The 18,489-nt window shown below is 40.3% G+C and overlaps 2 protein-coding genes across 4 annotated transcripts in view; one reads left to right on the top strand and one right to left on the bottom strand.

Annotated features, from left to right (window-relative positions):
- The first annotated feature begins 1,638 nt into the window (after nucleotides 1-1,638).
- Nucleotides 1,639-5,705, top strand: zp3d.2 (zona pellucida glycoprotein 3d tandem duplicate 2). 2 transcript variants are annotated; one of them, XM_088411199.1, is made up of 9 exons: nucleotides 1,639-2,227; nucleotides 3,010-3,125; nucleotides 3,203-3,306; nucleotides 3,393-3,567; nucleotides 3,649-3,754; nucleotides 3,826-3,914; nucleotides 4,955-5,025; nucleotides 5,109-5,423; nucleotides 5,497-5,705. In XM_088411199.1, exons 1-9 carry the CDS (start codon nucleotides 1,751-1,753, stop codon nucleotides 5,679-5,681), a joined length of 1,638 nt encoding a protein of 545 aa, XP_088267325.1. In that variant the 5' UTR covers nucleotides 1,639-1,750; the 3' UTR covers nucleotides 5,682-5,705. The 2 variants fall into 2 exon arrangements, with proteins under 2 accessions (XP_088267325.1, XP_088267324.1); XM_088411198.1 differs by having other exon boundaries at nucleotides 4,955-5,028.
- fli1rs (Fli-1 proto-oncogene, ETS transcription factor-related sequence) overlaps nucleotides 5,706-18,489 on the bottom strand; it is a 16,151-nt gene continuing 3,367 nt past the window's right edge. The window contains exons 2-10 of one of the 2 annotated variants that reach the window (XM_088411200.1): nucleotides 14,612-14,796; nucleotides 13,401-13,570; nucleotides 11,883-12,086; nucleotides 11,670-11,771; nucleotides 9,652-9,720; nucleotides 9,518-9,577; nucleotides 8,842-8,889; nucleotides 8,599-8,685; nucleotides 5,706-7,815 (exon numbers count right to left, since the gene is read on the bottom strand). In XM_088411200.1, coding sequence (XP_088267326.1) covers nucleotides 7,286-7,815; nucleotides 8,599-8,685; nucleotides 8,842-8,889; nucleotides 9,518-9,577; nucleotides 9,652-9,720; nucleotides 11,670-11,771; nucleotides 11,883-12,086; nucleotides 13,401-13,570; nucleotides 14,612-14,796 — 1,455 coding nt within the window. In that variant the 3' untranslated portion in view covers nucleotides 5,706-7,285. The remainder of the gene's footprint in view (nucleotides 7,816-8,598; nucleotides 8,686-8,841; nucleotides 8,890-9,517; nucleotides 9,578-9,651; nucleotides 9,721-11,669; nucleotides 11,772-11,882; nucleotides 12,087-13,400; nucleotides 13,571-14,611; nucleotides 14,797-18,489) is intronic. The other variant, XM_088411202.1, reaches the window with a different exon arrangement.

Below are 18,489 nucleotides of genomic sequence, written 5' to 3'. Positions count from 1 at the left end.
ACCCAATATAGCCTTTAGGAACCAGATGTCAAGATCGAAATGAATCTGCCAAGTGGGCTGTGTAGTTTTCATTTAATCTATTGGATGCGCAGGTGTTTCCTAACCCTTGTTTGTTTGTTAACTTAATTTTCAAAGTTTTGTTTACTTATTCCCGTGTATTGAAAACTGAAAAAGGGGCGTTTCTGTGTGCTGGTGGCTGGTGCGTCCACCTCACGCTCTTAAATGATGACGCAATTCTTTTATGTAATGCTAACAAAACGATTTGTTTCAGATCAAAATTTCCATCCATCCATTTTCTATATTCATGCGTGCCTGGAAGCTTTGCAGCCCCATCGTCAAGTCAAACAAAAAAAAACTTTTGATTTTAATGCACAACTGAAAATTAACTGATTGATTGAATGAGACAGAGACATTGCCGCTGTAGATTAATTCTGAGTTTGGTGTGCGTAACATTAGGCGCGTTTTACATGAACCGTAATAGTGCCCGTTTTATCCACATCTTTCGGCTGTAATATTTTATCATCTATTTTGCAAAGACTTTGTATAAAATGCACAATAGCAGGAGAGTCACCGCAATGTCGTTTATGGCTGTGCCAGCGCGAAAAAAAACGTTATTTGCGACGGTGTTCCCTTTGGAGGTGTTTGATGTCACGTGGTGAAGAGTCAGTTTCACGCTGTTTAGCCGGATGCTTCATGCGTACCCCCCCCCACCCCCTCCTTCACATGGTAATATCACACGAGCGTTTCTCACCTCTCGGGGGGCGCGTGTCGCGTCCACGTGCCTGAAGATTGGCGATGTCCGGATGGTAGACATCAAAAGTATATTACGCATGAATCAAGATGACGAAAATAAACGATAAAGTGCAGACCTGCACCAAGGTACAAAATGTCAAACTTAAATCCAAATGAAATCATTTCCCTAGAGATTAAAGAACATATTTGGAAATAATAATAACAATAATAATAATAATAATAATAATAATAATAATAATAATAATAATAATAATAATAATGTGAAACCATCTTCTACTTTGCCTTTGAATGAAATTAAAATACAGTATTCTTTCCAGATGAATGTTGACTCAAATTTGATAATTTAATGAAAAACTAATATTAATGTGGAGAATGAATGGGGGGGCTGCGGTGAGTTTTTTTCGAATGATTTCTGAAGGGGAACATTCCATTTTCATTCAGTTGGACTCCAGGCATGCATGATTAAGATTCCTCAGGATGCAAACGGTTGATTGTTATCTTCACGTGATTCTTTCCCACAGATCTTCAAACCTCGAATGGAGACCTCTTGTCAACGTCACATGAACAAACTTAGGAAGCAGGTGAGCCATGATTGGTCGTAGCCTGAGCCTTTAAAAATTGTGATGTCATTTTCACTCGACAACAAATGGCCGGCCCTATAGCTGATATGGATAAAACGGGCAGCCCCATCTACCCCGGCGTCCTGCTAAAAAATGCAAATTTCGGGGATTTATGGAACATATTATTGGACAGAACATTTCAAACACGTGCACGTGGATGTAATTAATCTGTATTGACGATATTATTTTTATTACTTATGGTTTAAAGCTGAAGTTTTAATTGGCCGAATCTACCTGTAATACATAAAATAACCAGAGAGTGGCGCTATTTAGCTTCTTGTGGCGTGTAATTTGACCTTTCCCTGCAGGCCGCTTCTCCACAACTACCTCAAGAGTGAAACAAATTTACTTTTTCTAAGCCACTCGAGCGAGCAAATATGATTTATTTCTCATTCCTTATCTTTTCTTTGCTCTTCGCCTCATGCAAAGGAGGAAATCCACGTATCCCGAGCGCTTTAACCCGAGCAAAACGTACTATAAATTTCCCAAGAGAAAAGATGACTTTTCATCAGGATTATCTCAAACTACCAGTTTTTGTCCGCTCCTCGCTTCCGCCGCTGGAGAAGCTCCATTTGTACCCGGTCAAAGGCAGCGGCCTCGAGCCTATACCTGATCCCGTCAGAGAGCGCCTGCTCCCTGCGCGGCCTGACCTAAGGTCGTCGGTCCCGTCAGGTGATCTCTCCGTGAGGACGTCGTGCAAAATGGACAAAATGCGCGTCCGTGTCCCCAAGAGCATTCTGGGCGGCGGAGAAACAAATTATCAACTCAAACTTGGATTATGTCATGCAAATAAATCGTCGAAGAATTATGTTTATTTTCTAAATGACCTTGACCAGTGTGGAACCAAGCGACAGGTGAGCTACTAATCTTTATTTTGTGATTCAGGGGACACCATGAAATATCGTGGACTGAAGTTGACAACAATTTATCACGTAGTTTTTAAACGAACCTTTGGAAAGTTAGATTATTCAGCTTTTATAAAATCGTAAGCATTGTTTGGCTAAAGCTAACGACTAGCATAATTAGCCAATTAGCTAATGTCACTTAGCAACATGTTAATACGACGTTGAGCCCAGAAATCTTCTGAACATTTTGTTTGTTGTTCTAACTTCAATGAAGTTGTTTAAATCTAAACTATACGTATGTACACCATACAGTACATCGAAGTTTGTTGAAGTTGGTTAGTTGTCATTTTTTGATATTTGGGTTGATTTATTACTGGGCGTTGGCGTCATCAATGTGCGACAACACTCACCTGCCCCCTCGTTAGGCATCAGTGAAAATATTAAAAATATATATATTTTTAAGTAACTGAGCTGTTAATTGCAACATTTTCGACAATTTTATTTTGTAGATGTGTGAAGCCCAACCAATTAAAACTCAACCTATAAAAAAAGTCACAAAATAACAAATTACTTAAAATTGCGCCAACAATTTATTTACTTTTATACTGTAACTGTTAATTTACTTCTATACTGTAACTGTTAATTAAAACTACTGTATATCTATAGACTATACAGTACATGCATTGTAGTTGTAATCCTGGTCTTACAACTAACTCGAAGTGCTTAGTTTTTTTGTTATTTTTTTTTCTGCATGTATATTTAGCATTCATCTTGATCCTATTTTTGTCCAGATGATTAGTGGGCAGATGACTTATTCAAATACCCTTCGGTTCAACCCAGAGATGCGCGAAGGGCCCATAAGGAGAGCAGCACCCTTTGTGATACCTGTTGCCTGCAATTACACCAGGTGACTCCCGCAACCTCCACATCTCATCACATGATGTGTCTTCATATACAAATTCTGGCTTTCTTTGGTTTTCATAGGTATCAATATTCCTACAAAGTCGGCTATCTTCCAAAGATGCGATTTCGCAACATCTTCAAACCAATGAGGAACAGAGCTAATTTCATTCTGACACCACGGAACGGTAAACTTTGTGTATCATTTCTTTTGCTGCTCTAAATTACTTGCAAAAATCAATGAAGAAATACGTATTTGTATTTTCATCGGCAGCTCAGTGGGAAAGGCTTTCTCCATTGGATCAGTACATTCTTGGCGAGCCCATGTACTTCGAGGCTGAGGGTCCATCCATCCCCCAAGACATGAGGCTGTACATCCACTCCTGTTATGCCACGCCCAATAAATCACACACCTCCACTCCTCAATTTCCTGTTGTCAACAGCTTTGGGTAAAAAAAAAAAAAAAAGATATTCTAAAGCAGAACAAGTATGAGTGTGTGTTTTCAACAAACTGCCACCCAACAATGAAGGTGCATGATTGAAAGCAAGTACAGTCGCTCCAGATTCATCCCATACAAGAACAATGTTGTCCGATTCTCCGTGGATGCTTTCTTCTTCCAAGGAATGACGGACCAAGTAAGTTGTATTATATTAGCTATTCCAAGGTAAACAACGTGACCAACAGTGAATTTCTAATTGCTCTACAGCAACTCTACATGCACTGCACCATGTCAGCTGAAAGCGACGTTCCCACTCCGACAGCAAAGTCCTGCAACTACGACACAAACTTAGGACGGTCAGTTTTTTCAAGAGATATCTTCTTTTTTTTTTCCCCCTCAAAGCCGTTACTGATTATTTGTAGTTAAGAAGGCCAATAACCAATATTTGGAGCCGATATTTATTCCTTAATTAAAATGTAAATATTGCCAAAAACTGGATTCCAACTCTTTGTTGAAATGCCTTTAAGTATATGTTAAATGAATAACTTCTCAAATCACATCAGCATGTTTTAAATAGTTAAAAAAAGAACCTAAACAAGTAAAAGGCCTTCTGCAGACTTTTTTTTTTTTACAGCAAATGAAGTTCTCCAAAATTTCAAAATTACAGAGACGCTAGTTTCACTTATCTTTGTCGTTGTTTTCATTTCCAACAAAAAGAAAATAAAGTGCAGTGTTCCCAGGTTCAGCAGAAAATCTCATGAAGTTAATGCATTCACTACCAGCCCAGTTAAAATGGCTTTGATACCAATACCTGTCAATGGCATTGAATGTCTATCCAACCGTTTTCATAGTCACTTATCCTCATGAGGGTCACAAGCGCCGTTTTCAGGGAGTATGCGGGTACCATCTGGATTCGTAGCCGGCCAATAGCAGGGCACATGGGGATGACCAACCATTCCTGCACAGTTAAGGACAATTTAGAGTGTCCAATACACCTGGTATGCATGTTCTTGGAATGTGGGAGGAAGCCAGAGTGCCCGGACAGAACCCCTGTGGGCTCTGGGAGAACACGCAAACTCCAAACAGGAAGGCCGGAGTCAGCTGGAATTGAACTCAGGACTCTGAACTGTGAGGCAGATGTGCTAACCACTTATCCACTGAGCCGCCACTGCAGTGAATATGCTAACAAAGGACACTGAAAAAAAAAAAAGAACCAAAATAATCAACATATTTTGAATTAAATCACATAGGGTAAATTCATAATTTTCAGGAAAAGTCAGCTTTATATCCCTACAGGATAATTAGTTAAAGTTAAGAGAGCTACAAAATTATAAAACAAAGTAGCAATGTTACATAAATAATACTGAAAGTAATATCTTCTTTATGTTTTCCTAAGATGGGTGGAGCTACAAGGTTGGGACTGGGTGTGTGCCTGCTGTGATTCACAGTGTGGTCCTGCTGCCGCTGGTTGTGAGAAACATCATTACAATTTTTTTTTTTCTGTAGGATTCATTAATACCAACAGCATTACATTTCTTCTCATTATCCAGTGAGTGAAGTAACCAGCAGAGGGTGGAAAGTGCAGCCAACAGGGCAGCTCTTCAAAAACCACAAGAGGAAGCGATTGTTCTCCACCACCTCTACAACGGTAGCTTCCATTGTGAAGACCACCACGGAGGCCACTCAGATTTTGACCACACCGTGGCCCAAACTGATTGCGGCCGCGGCTGATGCAACAGAGTTGAAGTGGCCATATGGGGACAGAGGAGTGGAATGGGTGGAGGAGGTAGAAGAGGAGAAGCAGCAGGTGAAAGGCACCGCCGTTATGGAGGAGGAGGTCCTGGAAGCTCATCAAGACGTTGAAGGTATCAAAAGTTCCCATTGGAACACGGTTAAAACAGAAATGAAATAATGATGATGATCATTTGCTTAAATCAGAGCCTAAAATGAAAGCGGTCAGAAAATACGAGACGAAGACGCCGTCACGGAAGACGACGAAGCTTGAAGTGACGGGTAAGCCGGTGGAATGGGAGGAGGAGGTGGTGAAGAAAGGTTCGACCGTCGCGGATGATGTCACAGAACCTTACCGCACTTTTGAAGATATCTTTGAGTTTGACAAATAAAGCCTAACGTCGCCAACACAGGAATCCCATTGTTAGCAAGGAACATTTATTAACAAGGAGTAAATAACGCGTTGCTACATGACGGGATATTCTGTACACTTTCTTTTACAAATGTCTTTCAAGTCAAGTCTCACTTACAAAATCATTCCAACTCTCAAGGCACTTGCAGTTGATATGAAACGTCTACACACTCCTGTTCAAATGCCAGGTTTTTGTAATTAAAAAAAAAAAAAAAAAAACACAGTGTAGGTGAGTCAGTGAAAATTTTAAATACCTGTGGTAAATCCCAAAATACACTTGACTTTATTCTCATAGGGGTTTCTTGCCATGTCAGCAGAAAGTGGAACACTTGGTGCTAATACTAATTACTTTTAAAGTGTTAGTTATTCCTTCCAGTTTGTTTCAAGTTTCCACTTCCAGGTGAAGGAAAAAAAAAACAAAGTATGCTTCAATGAAGCATTCTTTTAACGCAGATGACCAAAAGTTTAAACGGTGAACTCAGTCTGAGCACAGAACCTTTTTCACCGCTAAAAAGAGAAGAAACCTCTAGAAAAGAACTTCACTCTAAAAACAGTTGGGTCAAAATTAATTTCAGATGAAAAACAGCCAACCCAATATTTGGGACAATTCAATCCATCTTTTTGGCTTGTTTTATGCAGAACAACCCAATTTTAGAGGCTTTTTTTTGGTACAAAGGGACCAAAAGCTCCCTTTGTAGCTTTTACAATCTAGCCTTTGTAGATTGTTTTTGTCCAAAACAATCCCGAAACCCAAGTTGAATTGAGTCGTATATTGGGTTGGTCTTGTTTTTGATCTATAATCGGGCTATTTTTAATCCATATGTTGTTCGAGTGTATCATGGAAGAACAGAATATACTGTATTATTCAAATTCACATTGCAGAAAATCATCTAACATATTTTTGGTATGAGCGACATACTGGTTTGGTCAGCATGTCTTGAAACTGACTAATTTTGAGAGAGTTGTTTTCCAAAATGAAAAAAAAGTTTCACTCCAAAATTTGTTGTCTTAAATTAACACAATTATCATTCAAAAAGTGACAGACTTAATGTTTCTGGCTTGTTTTACACAAGGCAAACCAATTTTGTCTTGTACAAATCAACGAATTTCTGTGGGTAGTTTTGTGTAAAACTGGGTCAAATTGACTCAAATACTTAGTTGGTCCTTTTTTTATTTATAATTGAGTTCTTTTAACATTTCGGAGTATTGTAAATGTCTTATTTGGAATCATCAATGAAATTTGCGAATATTTCCATCAAGAGCCTGAAATTCTGAGGATTCGGTGTCGATTTACTGTTACATCTCTAAAGCCAACCGAGTTGTACGTTTTGTAAGTCGCGGCGGTGGAATATGCTCTCGGTCTCATTTTATCAGAAAGTGTGTGTAGACCTTTGATATCCGCTGTACATGAGGAAGAGAAACTTGGTTCCGTTACAACTGAATACAGTAAATACAGTATGTCATCAGTATATTCATAATATCCGGGGAAGAGTATAAAAGCATCCGTTAGTCCCTTGTGTTTGTCCAACCGACATCATAATGCCCTTTTTGATAAACATCATCTTTCCTTCTGGATGTGTGCGCTCAGTAGTATGAGCTCAGGTGGGAATGGGTGGCGGGATGTCTGTTCATGGCCGCCCCGGGGTAGATGGGGCTGCTGGGCGAGTTCCAATACGTGGTCGGCGGGCCGAAAAAGTTCCCGGGCGAGACGGGCATGGGCGGCGGGTGGCCCGTCATGAAGTTCATTTTGGGCTGGTGGCTGTGATACGGCTGCACGTAGGACATCTCCGTCTGGTACTTGACCATGCCGGCGCCGTCGGCCGCCTGGTGGCTCTGGTGCGTCTGCGAGATGCCGTGGAAGTCGAACTTGTAGGCGTAGCGCTTGCCGTGCACCTTGGTCATGATGTTCTTGTCGTAGTAGTAGCGCAGGGCCCGGCTCAGCTTGTCGTAGTTCATGTTGGGCTTGCTCTTGCGCTCGCCCCAGCGCTTGGCCACCTCGTCCGGGTCGGTCATCTTGAATTCGCCGTTGGTGCCCTCCCAGGTGATGATGCTGGCGTTGTTGCTGTCCGACAGCAGTTCCAGCAAGAACTGCCACAGCTGGATCTGGCCCGAACCTGTCCACGGGTCGTTTGTGCGTCAGTATCTGGCTGCTTTCGCGCACGTCGGATCAGGCCGATATTTTGCATTTCACGCGAAATCTGTCATCGGTTATGTCGTCATTTGCTGACGGATCAATGACATGATAAAGTATTTTAATTAGCGTAAAAAGTGACTTGCTATGTAAAGCTTAAAAAACACATACAGTGTCACTTTGGACATGAAATTGGCTGTAAATCGAAATAGAATAGAAAAAAAAATGCTAAATTCCTTAGGAAGTCGGACTTTTTGTGTTGAGGCCATAACGTTAGAAAACGTTATTTTAAGTCACCAGTAATATTACTAAATGTATTGGGGTTTTTTTTTTGTCTTTAGCGGTCTCTAAAGACTACAGATGAAATACTGTGTAGCCTTTTGACTAATTATGGCACATTTACAGAAATGTTTAATATTTACCGGACCTGAAATATATCAATTAGTAAAGTTTTTGTCCATTCATGTCAAAAAAAAAATTAAAAAATCACTTCCTAACCAGATTCACTCAATGAGTCAAGGACAGATGGAAAAAGTCTTAAGGACCTATCCCATATTTCAACAAGGCCTGATGTCAAAGTACCCAACATCATTACATTTCAAAATGCATTTTGGAGCACATATTGAGAAACTGATGACAAAAATGATGCCCCAAATGAATAAACCCAGAATTGAAACATTTTCAACACAAACTTAGAGTGATCCAATGGGACCTTTTCACTGTGCGGCTGGGAGTGGGGATATCTTTTCTGTGGACAGTGACCTACCAACAGGCCTTTGGGCGCTGAGGTCAGGCAGCTTGTCCGAATTATGCCTGCCCGTCCGCTTCTTGGATGGGCGGACGGCTTGGCCTTCTGTGAGGAAAACAGCAAGGCAAACGATCACAGACGTCGCCTCCGCCCATCACCTTAATGCCAGCCCCTCCATTTTTTTTCTCTTGTTTTGCCAACACACACAGTGCAAAGGCCTCATTTTGTGTCACTCCGCTAATTCTGTTATGGTCTCCTTACCTGGGTTTGCTAGCCGGCTGCTTATGGGCCCTAGTGTCTGGTAGGGATCTAGAAAGTAAGACATTACATAGTTTTATTTCTGACTCGTTTACCAAAGAATTGTGTCACTAAAGGCAATAATAGCCAAATAAAACTTAAAAAAATTAAAAGCATACAACATTTTGTAACGGGGTGACTATAGCACAATTTAACATCATGTGCCAATTAATTTGTGCTTAATTTGAAAAGCAAGCTGCACTCTTCTTGACTGCCTTAAAAGCATTAAAATAGATTAGCTGATGCGTGCAGTAGCTCAGTTAAAATCTCATGTACCCACATTTGAAAACCACCGTTAGATCTCTGTCGTTTTCCCAGGGTGAGCAGTGTTATTTTTTTTTGGTTTTATAATAGCCTCTCAACACGTGTGTTGCATTGAAAACTTTAATAATGTTCATTAAAACATGCCTGTAGCAACGGATATCCCCTAGCATTATTTCCTATTGGAAAATAGTTTTCAAGTCAGAAGAATTTTGAAAGTGTCCCTCTAATGGTTGGCCGCGAGGGAGGAGGTCTCCTGTCAGCTCATTCACTTCCATTGTTTTAGTGGCATCTGTTTTTTTTTTTGGGCCTCACGACAATATTAGCATTAGGGTTTCATTGAGTCTGTATTTATCAGCATGTTTTTGTAGACTCGCACCTTGGCCGATTCTTGATACGGGTTCTGTCACTCTGTTGTGTTGGTGCTCCATGGTGGATCCTATCAAGAAGGAAGACGGCAGAATTGTTGATAAATTGTTGTTAAAACGATCCGTTTTGGATGAGGTTTCTTACCTTTGGGCACGACCGTCATGCTGTTTGTAGTCCAGCTGTTCCTACGTCCAATCTCATCAAAACTGCTTTCTGCGCAGAACCAGACAATGAGATTGATGAGTGCAGAGCATCAGCAAAATCTTTTGAAGTGGCCATTGGAAGCCGGGGCGGGAAGGAAGTCCGTAAATTGGCCGGAGAGACGATAAGTATGTCTGGAGATGACCCCGTAGTTTCTTGGGTGAGCTTTCTTTTGTTTAGGCCGACTCTGTCTCAAGCAGATTGTGAGTTGTGTCCCAGCAGTGCGACCTATGCCCCCCACTCCCCGCCGCGAACCTCGCCACCCCTCACTTCCTGTGCCATTGCAGCTGCTTCCTGCCTGAAACGGCCTGTTGAGTTTGGGATTCATCAGTTGAGGCCAGTGTTGTGCCAAGGAACCGCTTTCCACTCGTGAAACTATGTAACACGGCTCTGAACTCTCGGCGCATTGTTTCTTGAAGCCTCGCTCGTTCCCGCTCTCTTGTTTGTTTGCGATAAGCAGAGAATTTGGAGGTTAAACTGAGAAAGGATGTGACAAGTTGAGATCAATCAGGATTGGACAATAACAGCAGAATCTCGAAAGGTTAACGTTTGTTCAGACTTTGATTGGGTAACGAGTTGAAGAATGATTTAAGTCCTGAATGAAAACTTATTTTGATTCAAATTTCAATGCAGAAAGTGGTTTATACTGATGAGATTTAGCAACCCTTGCGAATCGTCCTTTTGGTACATGGAGCCTTCAGTGGCCTTTTATCAAATGTAACGTCCTGGTGTTTGTTTTTAATGCTTTTTTTTTCGATGTATCGAGATCAATAGCCCAAACTGGGTCAAAAGTGACACAGCTAAAAATCCTCCATGCATTAATCCCTAATTGCTTGCAAATCATATTGATTTGATTGCAGAATTTACAATAGTATGACTATCGACATCGAGTGAATCCACTTGTTAAAACCACTCATATCGAATCACATTTATACTAACTTGAGATGAAACATATCCACATCACACAGGGCTGTGCAATTAATCGAATTTTAATCGCGATCACAATATTGGCTGCCACGATTAATGAAGCTGATCCTAGGTGATATTTAAGTATTAAAGAGCTGGCTACCGTACGTGTCAAATCAAACCCTTTGTCATCCTATCAGTAGCGGGGAATGTTTCCCACGTGTTTGCATGACAAAAGACTCTGCTTTTCTCACCCCAATATATTATTAACCTGTGTGAAATGGCTTTGGGTTTCTCACCTGATTCCTAATATATACAGTGCTAGCTGTCATTTGAGACCCATTTTGAAAAATCAGATTGGCAAAAAAGTAGAATAAATTCAGCTTGAAATGATCGAAAATGACACGTTGACTGCTGATTGATTAAAATTTGCGTAAAAGTAAATAATGTGCTTGGTTCTAAGGCTTTTTTTTTTTTTAATTGGTTTACACTCAAGTAAGCTGTGTTGCCCTGTGTGCCAAGTTTTTGCCATGTCTTGGGTGAATCTGTTTTAATCATTTACTGATTTATTTTTGTTTATTTTTATTATTTGTAAGTATCAAGCTTTAAAGCCTTGTTTATATACTGCTTCTTTGAAAAAAGAACTTGAAAAAATGTTTGACTAAACATGAGAAATTATCGTGATTAATAATCATGATGATGAATTATCGTGATTTCAATATTGACCACAATAATCGTGATTATTATTTTGGCCATAATCGTGCAGCCCTAAAATTACATCTCTACACGCTGCCGTCAAAAAAAGAAAAAAACAATCGCATTCGATTGCTCATTAAGAATGCAAAAAAGCACTTCAATTATGTTGTCATCTTATGAACTGGCACAAGTCTCCAGCATGAGCCTAGCCACTAACTAGGTGAAGAATTCAAATGATTTTTTTTTTTTTTGTCTTAAATGAACCCCTATGCATCGGTAGGCGTCACAGCTTAAGATATGCTAATGTAGGTATGATTTTTTTTATTGATCACATGCGAAATGTTGATGGCAAGTCTCACCAGCTTTAACTTGAAGTCGAGGCTGCGGTTGTTGTTGTGGCGGTTGTGGTGGCGGGGGCGTGTTTGTTGAGGCAGTCGTGGAGTACGAAAAAGTTGGACTACCTGTAGGAAAGACCAAGAATATTTATCTAATCCTTCTTTATTTTTTTATGTAGCCTTGACTATGGTCATCCAACTTAAAAATAGTCTGAGAGAGGAAGGGCGTGGCCTTACTCTGCCGGAGGTAATTGAGGTGCGAGAGCAGGATGTCAGCGTTGTAGGCGGACGTGAGGTGCATCATGTCCTCTTTGGTCAACTTGCATAGAGCTTTGCCGTCCAGCGCTTGGAAAAGCATGACATCCACTTCCTCCAGGACGTACTCTTTGATGGCCCAGTCCAGCCACTGACGCACGTGGTCCTGTGTCCACACCTCGGGATCTGACAGCGAGGTGATAATCAAGGCTTCGTGTATTTGGCGGCCGTCAATAGTTTATTGATGATTATTTGGAATCAGCACAGCTTTTGATGCGTAAAAATTAGAAGTTAAGTCTCACTCAGTTATGAGTGAGAAATCCAGAGTCGGACAAGATTATGTACCTCAAACTTGAACTACAAATGAGACAATATTTCCCCAAAATGGCCATTAGGATGGCAACATCAACTTTAGTAAAATGCACAGTTAGATTTGTGATTTGGTGGATGATAGTTTCTGGTGGGGTTTTTTTTTCTTAAATTGAGGTTAAAAAAAATATTAGGAAACATTTTTGCGTGACATTGCCGATGATAAAATATGCATAAAAAAAATTAAAGTACCCTATTTTGCACCTAAAAGTCTTCATTCAATTCTCTCAAAAACTGACAGTGCGCCTTATAATCCGACCTGCCTTATACAGCCCAAAACCGCAAGTTTTCATTTTTGGGGATGAAAAAACAAAAATAATCGCAATACATGGAAAAAATATCCAATGTGAATCACAAGGTTCAATGCTTGGCATCACTGGAATTATTGCGAAATATCTATAAAAATTCAGATGTGGCAGCTACTAGTCTTGTGCATAGTAGTCTGTTAATCCTGTATGCGATACAGAAAACAAACACCCATGTGACCAGTCATGCCACAAATATTTCAAAGAACAATTACAATAAAAAAAATAAATAAATATAATCATGTGACTAAAACTGGACTCACATTTAAAATCTTGCTAAATTGATGATGTCCAGTACATAATGTGTCACCGCAGGAAGGGGTGAGTCATTTCCAGTGGCTAAACAATGAGCGCACCTTTTGAGTTGCCCGTAACAGCGTACTGGGGACGGCGCCCTCACACTTCTTTTAGTTGTTCCCGATTGTTAAGATGCACACCATTCTTTGGCAATAACCACGTATTGTGACGCCATTACTGACTCCTCAGCGGGTCTCATTGAATTCCTCGGCGACTTGAATGGAGGGAAAGGTCCAACTGACTCATAGGAACGTTCATCATCAACCATCTTGGTAATATGTTAAGCTTCAATTCGTGTCAATAAATGACTGGATCAGGTGTGCCACATTATCACATTACTTTTACTTTCGAGTTTTTTTTCACTCATTTATCCATTTTATGCTACTTTTATACCATACTATCATAGGTTGGATTAATGGTCGGAATCCCTGTATTTAAAAATTGAGGTGTGCAGACTTTTGATGCTTTTTGTATATATCAGTCTTTGAATTCTGAGTCATAGGGTGACTTTGGCGGGCGATCATCTCACCTGCGGGTACGATGACCCGCTTTTCTTCTGTGGTGGTGATACTGGGTGGAGTGACGTTTTGCGGGCTGACGCGGGGGTCCTGGTACGAGGGCTGGTACGCCATCGGGACGCCGTCGTTGCTCATGTGCCGGGAGCGCTTTGTGACGCTGCAGTCCACCGGGTTCTCGTGGCTACAACGCATAGAGGAACACTGTAATCATTTTGCATCATCGTAGTGCAGGATTTTTTTTCCCCTCCGGGGCCGAATTGAATGCTCTTGTGGGCCTTATATGTCCCACGAGCCACAGGTTGCTTTTAGTATCTTACCCACACAATACTTTTACAAATAAAACATTTATAAACAAAATAATAAAGGTAAAAAAAAAAGGTATCCATGGATGATTGATTTTCTTCATAGATGAATATTGTCAAAACTTTATCCCTGGTATCAAAAAAGTAATGTAGCATAAACTTATTTTGTTATAAATATAAACTCTATAAACACTTTATAAAGGATTTTCATTTATGATCATGTTTTTCTGTTGCAGGTTTGTGTGGATATTTTTCTCGCAATTCTTCCTTTCAGGAAAGACCAAAAAAATTAATTGTATTTGTTTAAAACAAGAAATTAATAATTATATTATTAACATTTTATTCATTTGAAACAAGAAATTGAACCTCTACTACATTATTTAACGCAGATTTACTTCACGATTTTTCTTCAGATTTTTGCTCCTCAGTCCAACCAGACCAAAAAAACAAACTACTTTATGCATATATTTATGAAAGAAAAAAAATAAATAAATAAAAATTCATTCTCTACTTCCCAGAGTTTTGTTCCTGGTTTTTTTTTTTTTTTCGTTTTGGAGCGTAACCCTAATAAATGACGCAAGTATACCTACAATATTTATTAAAATGATCTTTATTAGTTTGTCTTTAAATGAAATCATTGATCACTTTTTTATTCTACTAGGCCATCAGTCAAATGCCTCATATTTTCAATATTTTTTTTTTCATTTCAGATCAAAAATAAAAAGAAAAAAGACATTAAAATGCGGAAATGTTTATCCCCATCAGATTGCAATACAATTTCAAAATTTTAAAGCAAATTGCCAAGCTGTGCCCGTAACTGATGCATTTGGAATGGGATCAAGGAATATTTTAGTCAATGGAAAAACCTTGGATTGTGACCCCCCCCTCAGTTGGTCTCCCCCTGTCCCACCCTGACTCACTTGCTTCCGTTAATGTGCTCGCTCCTCTTCTGCACGGTGGCGGCGACGGCCGGCCAGTCGGGCTCGGCGGGCTCGGGGCTGTGTTTGAATCCACCCGGCGACGTCATCTCTGTCTTCATGTGCATGGCGGTGGAATAGGGCGGCTCGTATATGGGCTGGTCCTCACTCACCACAGACAGCGCTTCCTGTGAAACACAGCCACTGGGTCACTGGCTATTTTCACACACTTCCTGCTTACCTTAATTATTGTTTTAATCGCCAGTTGAAGAATGCCTAATTGCTCATTTGGTTGTTTTGTTAGCATTACGTTCTTGGGAAGAATCTCAATAAAACTCGTCGATAAAAAGATTATCCTCGTTGATGAAAGCTAACGAAAAAATGGATTACTACACTTTAAGTTTAAAAAACAATAGTAACTAAAACTTTCAAGATTTCAACATTCGTTTTTGGTACGCCAATATCGTTTTCTCTCGGGCCAAAGTGGCAAAACAACATACCTGCATGTTTAGCACCAACATATTTATAGAAAATGGATGGATATTTTCAACATTAAGACCAACACAATACTGTAGAGTCAAATAGCAGTTCAAACCCAAAATCGATACCTCAATAGCGTCTTCTTCTGTCTCTCTTTGATTCATTGATTGATTATTTGACCGAACACATAAACACATTGCGCATAATTTATTCACACAATACATATGTAATTTGCACGTCAAAAATCTTTTAACAAGATCTTATTCACTTTATAGATAACTTTTATATTTATAATACTACATGTTAAAAACCATCTTTGAGCACAGCCATTAATTCCAATCTTTTCAGTTCTATTTCGTAGTTGACACAGTGAACAGATACACACTGCAGATAAGCAGCCCTGGACTAGAAGCCCCAGGGCTCAAACCACGAGAAAAAAGATGCAGGTTGTTGTCTGAAAAATATGGTAATTCATATTCCACAAATGCAGTATTAACCCAAATACGTTTTTTAAATTGTCACAGAAAATATGGTGTCGATGCAAGTGCATAAAGGGATATTATACTTATTTAGCCATTTTCAGTAGTGAATCAATATTTTGTCTAAAATCTTACTATTGTCGTGTGTCATTTTCAGTCAACGGCAAGTTGCAACATTTTTAAAGGTATTAATTGTACAAGAGAAATAACTTGTTACTGCTAACAATTGCTATAGAAATATTCCTATGTGTGAAATGAGTCTTCAGAAGTTTTAAACCACAGTTAAAGCCACTGGTCAGATTTGGTTTTGCGGCGTTAGTAGGCGGGGTCCAACTGAGGTTAAAGTCCCCTCAGCGCTTCTGCCCAAACTTAAGAGCGCACGGTGCGTTGGTGCGCCTGCGCTGAGACCGCAACAACTACAACGACATCGGGAACCTGAGAAGCGTTGTTTGTTTAGAGGAGCCGAGCATTGTCTTTTGGGCCTCGTACGTCAGCGCCGTGCTTTTTCAGTGGCCGACAGGAAACCTGGCCGCCATGTGCGGCAGAACCTTTTGGCACGGGCCCACAGAGAGGAAGTCGAAAAGATGTGGGTCATTTGAAATCTGCAAAACACCCCGTGGTCAAGGGTGCTGGTGGCAGGGGAGTGGCAAGGTCATCGCACAGCCAAACTATTGTTGTTGTTGTTGACTTTGTTCATTTGGTAGCTCTATTGTGACCGCTATTAGCTCCTTGTGTTGTTGCAATAAGTTAGAAAAAAACAGGCAGATTAGACTGGGTGATTGCTCTTAAACAGTCCTTGTCAAGTGAATTTAGAGGTTTGAGTCTGAATACACAAAACGTGTTTCATGATTTCATTCATCGAGATTTTTCTTTGGGTGTTTTCATTCATCAAGATTTTTCTTTGGGTGTGACTAAATCAGCACCACCAATTATCTTTGGAGTCAGACATGAGTTCTCCCACTCCCTACTGTATGAGAACTTGAGCGCCTTATTTTGCATCTGTGACACAATTCCCAGTTGTTACTTTTAGGCCCAAGCTTGCTAGCTAGCGAGCTTGCTAGCTGGTGGCTAGTGCTTCTTGGTGCGGCAGGGAAATCCTCGCAGCAATCTACAGATATATATACATATATACTCCAGCCATCAGAAGCTTTGGGCAGGTTTATTTTCATGGCTCAAACGTTTGGGGATATGTTAACAATTAGCTTGTTAGTTCGCTAGCTAGCTGGTAATTAGCATATCTTTGTGTATAGCACACAAAAATGCCCCAGAAGCCCCAGAACAATCCATTGGGATATATTCCTCTCACCAGAGGATTGAAGCACATATATTTCCACAGCTCAAACATACATTATAGACATGTGTTGGTGATTAGCCCGTTTGTTAGCTAGCTATCAACTAGCATCTTTCATTGCGGCAGGGAAATCCTCGCGACACCCTAGTGATATATGTCCACATATACTCCAGCCATCAGACGCTTTAGGCAGGTTTATTTTCAAATGTTTAGCTAATTGTTAAAAAATAGCTTGTTAGCTCGACGTTAGCATCACTTAGTTTGTGAAACACAAAAATAGCCGAGAAAGACCGGGACAACCCATTAGGATATATTCCATATTCTTTGAGCATATATATGTTCACGGTTAAAACGTACAGTATAATATTGTGTTGAAAAAAGGCCTGTTAGCTCACAAACCAGCTAATGACTATCAACCTTTGTTGCTGCAGAGAAACCCTCACAAGAAGCCATTGGATACATTCCAGCCATCAGAGATGTAGGGTTGCTTTTGCAATTCTCCTAGCTAATGAGCTAGCTGGTGGCTAATATCTCTCATTGCGGCAGGAAAAGCCCACAAGGTAGCCCTATAGTAATAAACTGTTAGCTAGCGAGCTAGTTGTTCACTAGCATCTCTCCTTTCAGAATGGAAATCCTCAAAACGACCGGTGCAATATATTCAGGCCAAAAATAACGTTAAATTGATTAATTTTCACAGCACCAACGTATAGCGATGTGATGGCAATAAGCCTTTTAGCTAGTGAGCTAGCTGCTTATTAGCATCTCCTGTTACAGCATTAAAAAGCCTCACAGTAACCCACCAGACAAAGGCTTTAAGCAGATGTACTTTCACAGCTCTAAATGTGGAGTTTTGTTAGCAATTAACATTAGCTGGTAAGCTAGCTGGTGGCTAGTACCACTCATTTTGACAAAAAGCCTTGCATTATCCGTTGAAGTATATGATACTTATATTCCACGCACCAGAGGCTTGAAACATTTACATTTCATTGCTGGAATATATAGGGGTTGGTAATTAGCCTGTTAGCTCATTAGCTAGCTGGTAGCTAGCACCTCTTGCTGTGGGATAGGAAGCTCCATAAAAGACTTGATGGTACATATATATTCCAGCCATGGGAGGCTTGAAGTGGAAATGTTTTACGCTTTAAACAAAATTTCTGATTTCATTCACACAATCCAATATTTGATTCTAATCCATGTTTATTTTTGTTGTTTTTTAACCACTTTCTCCACAAAGAAAATAGCTCCACAACACATTCTCTTCAAGTGACAACTTGAAACGAATGCTAATGTGCAGAAGTGAAAGAGCGGCCTGAAACTGGCACCAAACGGCCTGCTAGGCAAGCAATCCTCAAGAGTCAAGACAGCAGTTGCTTTTTTTCGATCTTCTGCCTCTCTTCACTCTTTCGCTATAACCACAAGCGATTCAGCGCAAAACCACCGCTATGCCAAACGGCCTCTTTGAGACGAGCGTAGCTGGCTCCGCCTTTTTGAGCCCCGAAAATCTGCAACAAGTCGTGTGTGTTGTTGTTGTAAGAGAGATACTTCCACACAAGTCAGCAGCTATTGCATCACACCATCTTGCTCAAAACCACTTCAGGTCAAAATTGCAATCTTGTCCTCTAGAAACTGTT

Source organism: Hippichthys cyanospilos, chromosome 3 (assembly GCF_059441005.1).
Source record: "Hippichthys cyanospilos isolate Australia breed blue-spotted pipefish chromosome 3, RoL_Hcya_1.0, whole genome shotgun sequence".
Lineage (NCBI taxonomy): Eukaryota > Metazoa > Chordata > Actinopteri > Syngnathiformes > Syngnathidae > Hippichthys > Hippichthys cyanospilos.
Note: the sequence above shows the minus strand (reverse complement) of the source record. Positions and strands in the feature narration are given on the sequence as shown.